Source organism: Mesoplodon mirus (genome assembly GCF_964341445.2).
Source record: "Mesoplodon mirus genome assembly, chromosome: 1".
Lineage (NCBI taxonomy): Eukaryota > Metazoa > Chordata > Mammalia > Artiodactyla > Ziphiidae > Mesoplodon > Mesoplodon mirus.
The window spans coordinates 94,848,643-94,854,954 of record NC_138976.1 but is presented as its reverse complement, the minus strand read 5'-3'; the positions used below and the strand labels follow the sequence as shown (position 1 = coordinate 94,854,954).

The following is a 6,312-nucleotide window of genomic DNA, read 5'->3' as shown; positions in this document are numbered from 1 at the left end:
AACATTATGTAAGTGCAAGGTGTACACTTGTTTGTTTGATACATTTGTATATTGCAGTATGATTACCACCAGTAGCATTAGCTAACACCTCTATCATGTCACGCAATTATCATTTTTTTGTGGTGAGAATGATTATGATCTAGTCTCTTAGCAACTTTGAAGTTTATAGTACAGTATTGTTGACTGTAATCACTATGCTGTGCATTAAATCTCCAGGGCTTATTTATCTATCAATACCAGTTGCAAGTTTATATCATTTGACCAACATTTTTCCAATTTCCCCACCCCCAACCCTGGAAACCACCATTCTACTCTTTGCTTTTATGACTTTGGCTTTTTTAGATTCCATATATAAGTGATATAAGACAGAAAAAGACAGTCTATGGTATTTTTGTCATAGCAGACCAAACAAAGGAGTATTTGGGAGATGCCATATCATGTAAGCTTTTTAGTCAATGGTGAGAAATATCGATTTTATTCAATACAATAGGATAGTGCAATGCAGAGTTGGGTTTGGAGGCTTAAACATGGGAGAAAAATGACCTAATTTATTTTTTTAAGATTATCTGGGGGGGGGGCTTCCCTGGTGGCACAGTGGTTGAGAGTCCGCCTGCCGATGCAGGGTTCACAGGTTCGTGCCCCGGGCCGGGAAGATCCCACATGCTGCGGAGCGGCTGGGCCCGCGAGCCATGGCTGCTGAGCCTGCGGGTCCGGAGCCTGTGCTCTGCAATGGGAGGGGCCACAGCAGTGAGAGGCCCGCGTACCACAAAAAAAAAAAAGATTATCTATTGGGAGTTTCCTATAGACAAATAAACAAGGATTCAAGAAGAAACTTTAGAAGGCCCTTTTTAAGAGTCCAGGTAAAGGATAGCAGATTAAGGTGGTAAAAAGAGAAAAACAGGAAGGTGCTGTGTAATCAACCAGCAAGCTGAGGTCCTTGGATCTCCTAAAATGCCGGATTACCTCGGTGCAGATCAGCGGAAAACCAAAGAAGAGGAGAAGGAAGACAAGCCCATCCGAGCTCTGGATGAGGGGGATATTGCCTTGCTGAAAACTTATGGTCAAAGCACTTACTCTAGGCAAATCAAACAGGTTGAAGATGACATTCAACAACTTCTCAAGAAAATTAATGAGCTCACGGGTATTAAAGAGTCTGACACTGGCCTGGCCCCAACAGCACTCTGGGATTTGGCTGCCGATAAGCAGACACTCCAGAGTGAACAGCCTTTGCAGGTTGCAAGATGCACAAAGATAATCAATGCTGATTCGGAGGACCCGAAGTACATTATCAATGTGAAGCAGTTTGCCAAGTTTGTGGTGGACCTCAGTGATCAGGTTGCACCTACTGACATTGAAGAAGGGATGAGAGTCGGTGTGGACAGAAATAAGTATCAGATTCACATTCCACTGCCTCCTAAGATTGACCCAACAGTTACCATGATGCAGGTGGAGGAAAAACCTGATGTTACATACAGTGATGTGGGTGGCTGTAAGGAACAGATTGAGAAACTTCGAGAAGTAGTTGAAACCCCACTACTTCATCCAGAGAGGTTTGTTAACCTTGGCATTGAGCCTCCTAAGGGTGTGCTGCTCTTTGGTCCACCGGGTACAGGCAAGACACTCTGTGCTCGGGCAGTTGCTAATAGGACTGATGCTTATTTCATTCGAGTTATTGGATCTGAACTTGTACAGAAGTATGTCGGTGAGGGGGCTCGAATGGTTCGGGAGCTCTTTGAAATGGCCAGAACAAAGAAAGCCTGCCTTATCTTCTTTGATGAAATTGATGCTATTGGAGGGGCTCGTTTTGATGATGGTGCTGGGGGTGACAATGAAGTGCAGAGGACCATGTTGGAACTGATCAATCAGCTGGATGGGTTTGATCCTCGAGGCAACATTAAAGTTCTGATGGCCACAAACAGACCTGACACTCTGGACCCAGCGCTGATGAGGCCCGGGAGACTGGACAGGAAGATTGAGTTTAGCTTACCTGATCTAGAGGGTCGGACTCACATTTTTAAGATTCATGCCCGTTCAATGAGCGTTGAAAGAGATATCAGATTTGAATTGTTAGCACGACTGTGTCCAAATAGCACTGGTGCTGAGATCAGAAGCGTCTGCACAGAAGCTGGTATGTTTGCCATCCGAGCACGGCGAAAAATTGCTACTGAGAAGGATTTCTTGGAAGCTGTAAATAAGGTCATCAAGTCCTATGCCAAATTCAGTGCTACTCCGCGCTACATGACATACAACTGAGCCGTGGAGGTGTTCATGAAAACACTTTTCTTTGGAATCCTAACCTTATACAGACTTATTAATAACCATGTCACACACAAAATAAATGGTTTTCAAAATTGAAAAAAAAAAGAGAGAAAAACATTAACTAGCAATTAACTGAGAAATAGATTTTCAGGAACTAACCCCCACACATTGAGATAATTCATCTGAAATATGCTATTTGAAAATATAGTTTCTTAGGATGCATCATATCTCTGAAGGAAATGCTAAAATAACAATGGATTGATAGTCCAAGCAATGAAGATTTACTGAGTGTGTGTGTGTGTGTGTGTGTGTGTGTGTGTGTCGTCCTCAACTGTCCTAGGTTCAAGGAAAGGCAAATAGAAATAAAACCTTCATGTTGGAATACTGTCCCACAGTGAGTAAAGGTATCATGTACTTTTAAAATTATATCAATTTAAACAAAGCCTTATATAATGGGAAAAATAAACTAGACCTGGAATCAAAAGACCTGAGTTTGAATCGCAGCTTGATTAATTACCAGAATATTAAGTTCGGGCAAGTTGTCCACATTTGATCAATTTCAGGTTCCTTATTTACAAAATGGTAGGCTGGATGGAGTGATCACTAGGCTCCCTTCTTGCATGAGATTTTGTTATTCTACAACACCATATTGGTATTCTCATTAAAGTGAATTTCAAGTGTTTGGTCAAGAAGAGGCTCATTTACTTCTTTTATTTCAAATTTAATAATAATGTAAGCCCTCATCCCATCAGGCAAAGAAGAAACTCTACCATTTGTCATCATTCAAGAATCCATTTCTTTCGTTAGGTCACATGAACATTCTAGAGGCTTAAAATAACCCTAGAAAGTGTGGTAGAGGCTCTGTATTTGGGCCTTAAACAAAAGATATATCTTGTTGAACTTTCATGGTGGCTTTAAATCTGCTGACTCTACTGCTTCACTGATAAACTGGAATAACAGGAAAGTTGGTGCCTGAACCCATATTACTTGCATGAAGTGCATAACCACTGTTTCTGAAATCTTTCTCTATCTCTGGAGACATGCCCTATTTTCACATTGCCATAGTGAATGTTTAAGTTTTCTGCTACATGAAGATATGTCCCTCTCTCCAGCCTCAGGGACATCTATCCCTCTTCCTTTGGAGTCTCAATGGCTCTCCTCTTTTTCCTCTCTCTCTCTCACACCTAACATTATTCTTTCAAAGTATTTGTGCTTTTCAAAGAACAAAGGAAAATCTGTCAATTCCAGGAAACACCAGCTTTTCACCCTAACACAAATCTCCCCTGAAGTAATTCACAGCAAATGTTGACTACCATCTTGAAGTGGTGGTAATAGAGTTGTTGGGGAAAACAAACACAAATTAAAGTTTCAATAAATTATACTGCCATAACTACAAATAATTAGCTCTTCAAGAAAACAGATTTATATATCGACAAAATCCTTGCTTTGGAGCCTCCTCACCAAATAGCCTTAGTCTTTAGGGGAACAATCAATGATCTGAAATCTATCCCTTACCAAGCATACTTTGAAAAGTTCATTCTACTATACAGCTCATTAGATAGAACTTGCAATAAATCTTAACAGACTCAGAGAAGAAAATGTTTATTTAAAGTGGTAAATTTTTCAAAACTTCACGTGGAGTCTGACCGTATTTCCAAAGATCTGATTCCTGCATTTCACTTCAGATTATCCCCAATCATTAGAGAGATCTCTATCCAAAAGCTATGTGAATTTTCTATGTTCATGTTGCCATATCTGACTACATATATATTCTTATTTAACACACACAAAAACTCATGCACACACTGTCTCTCGCTCTCTCACATACATACACAAACACACACACACCCATCCCTTCAGTTCATATATTTGTAAACCTACATACTCTTTTTGTAACTGCAATTTATTTTTTAAATCCACATTATGTTTTTATGATCCACCCATGTTAATACACACAAAAACATTTCATTCAATTTACCTACTGTATAATATTATTTTTGAGAACAAACCATAATTTATTTATCAATTACCTTTAAGAAGAGAATTTAGGTAACATCCACCTTATTATAAACAGCACTACATTAAGATTCCAATGCACATAGCTTCTAATGTAGATAAATAAGAATGTCCTTAATGATAGAGAGGCTGACCTTTCTTTTATAAGTTTCGTGGCCACCCAGGTTTATTCTTCTGTGTTTTTATTTGTCCATTTGTCTATACTGCTGTGGAAATGTTTCAATATTAATGTCAAATAATCTGTTCAGCTTTTCTTCATACTTTGTGATTGTCTAAATGTTGTGTTTAAGACACCTTTCCCTAACCTGATTTCATAAAGCTATATCCATATTTTGCTTTTAAAGTATTAATGTTTTTTCTTTCATATTTAATTTTTGATTTGAACTGGAATTTATTTTCTCATTTCTTTAAGATAGGTGTCTTAATCCTTTGTCCATATGAATTTCCAATAATCTCAACACCATTTATTAAAAGGTTCATTCTTTCTCCACAAATCTGTAATGTTACCACAATAGTCTTTTTTTTAATCTATCTATGTTCCTGGGCCCTATATTCTGTTCAATTTTGTTTGTCTATACCTTTGCTGTGCCAGTACCACACTATTTTAATTAATATGACTTTAAATGTTTATATCAGGTAGCATAGGTTGCCCTTTCTTCATGTTTCTTAATGATTTCATAACTTCTTCAAAAATTTTTGGCTACTTTCAACTCCCTACTTATACCTAATGGTCACCTTGGCTAAGACACGGTAACCAGACATTTGGTCGAACAGTATTCATGATATTTGTGTGAAGAATTTTTTTTAGATGAGATTAATATTTAACCCAATCAGTTGAAAGTCTTAATAGAAAGAAGACTGACGTCCCCTCAGAAAGAGGGAATTCTGCCAGCAGACTGCCTTTGGACACACTGCAATATCAGCTCTTCTCTGGGTCTCCAGCCTGTTGCCCTGCCCTGCAGATTTTTTGCACATACACATGTCCTATTGGCTCTGCTTCTGTTTCTCTGGAGAACTCTGCCTAATACACTTCTCTCCCATATAAACTTTAGATTTAGCTTGTCATGGATTATGAAAATATCTATTGTAATCTTCATTGTAATAGCAATGCATACACAAGTTAGTGGCATGGTCAATTATAAGATATTGATTCATTTTTTTAAAGAATATTATAAAGTATTCCATTTAATTTTTTACATCCTTTAAGAAAGCATCATTTTCTCCATGAATATTTGACTCACATTATTATATTTATTCTCAAATATCTGATATTTATTATTTTATGGTGAATGATATTATTACTTAATAGTAAATGTATTAATGGAATAGTATTTAGTATTTACTAATAGTATTTACTAATAGTAGTACATTTTCTTACTAATATTTTAAATTCTTATTGGTTTTTGTAAATCAGTCTTGTATCCAGCAAGTTCAGAGATTACAGATTTTCTTGTATTTTGTATGCAGACATTTTCCACTTATTTTTTTGTTTCAAATGTATTTTCCACTGGCTTTTGCTTCTGTACATATAAATTAATCTTGTGTTAATATTTTATTTGGAATAGTTTTATTGATCTCTATAAATGGATGTGTTGTATATTTTATTTATTTATTTGTTTTGGTTTGGCTATTGTACATTGAAAAAGTGAGTATACCCTCTTGTTTCACTCTCTGAAAAATTTTATATAAGATAAAGGTTAATTTGAGCCCTGAAGGATTTGCAAAGTCACTTTTAAAATGTCTGGTCCTGGTGTTTTTGTTTGCTGATTTGTAGACATTTGACCAGACTATCCTATTCATGTAAAAGTTGTTAGTATACTATGTTTCTCTATTTCCTCTTAAGACAATTGTGCAAATTTTATTTTTTAATTCAATTTTTTATAAATTTTCATATTAATGGCATAATACTCTTTACTTTATTCCTATAATTAGTAAAACTCCAAATATATGTAAATAAAACCCCTTTTCTTTCATAGTTTTGTTTGTGCCTTCCTCTTCTATGAACATAAAAAATACCATTCTTTATATTTTCAAAGA

The 6,312-nt window shown here is 36.5% G+C and overlaps 1 protein-coding gene across 1 annotated transcript; it reads left to right on the top strand.

Annotated features, from left to right (window-relative positions):
* The first annotated feature begins 881 nt into the window (after positions 1-881).
* On the top strand, positions 882-2,352 carry LOC309804791 (26S proteasome regulatory subunit 7-like). Its single transcript, XM_082622382.1, has one exon. The coding sequence runs from the start codon at positions 952-954 to the stop codon at positions 2,251-2,253; it is 1,302 nt and encodes a 433-aa protein (XP_082478508.1). The 5' UTR covers positions 882-951; the 3' UTR covers positions 2,254-2,352.
* Positions 2,353-6,312: the final 3,960 nt, after the last annotated feature.

What these genes read in the sequence shown, in the direction of transcription:
- LOC309804791 (XM_082622382.1), top strand. Translation starts at nt 952, where the DNA reads ATGCCGGATTACCTCGGTGCAGATCAGCGGAAAACCAAAGAAGAGGAG.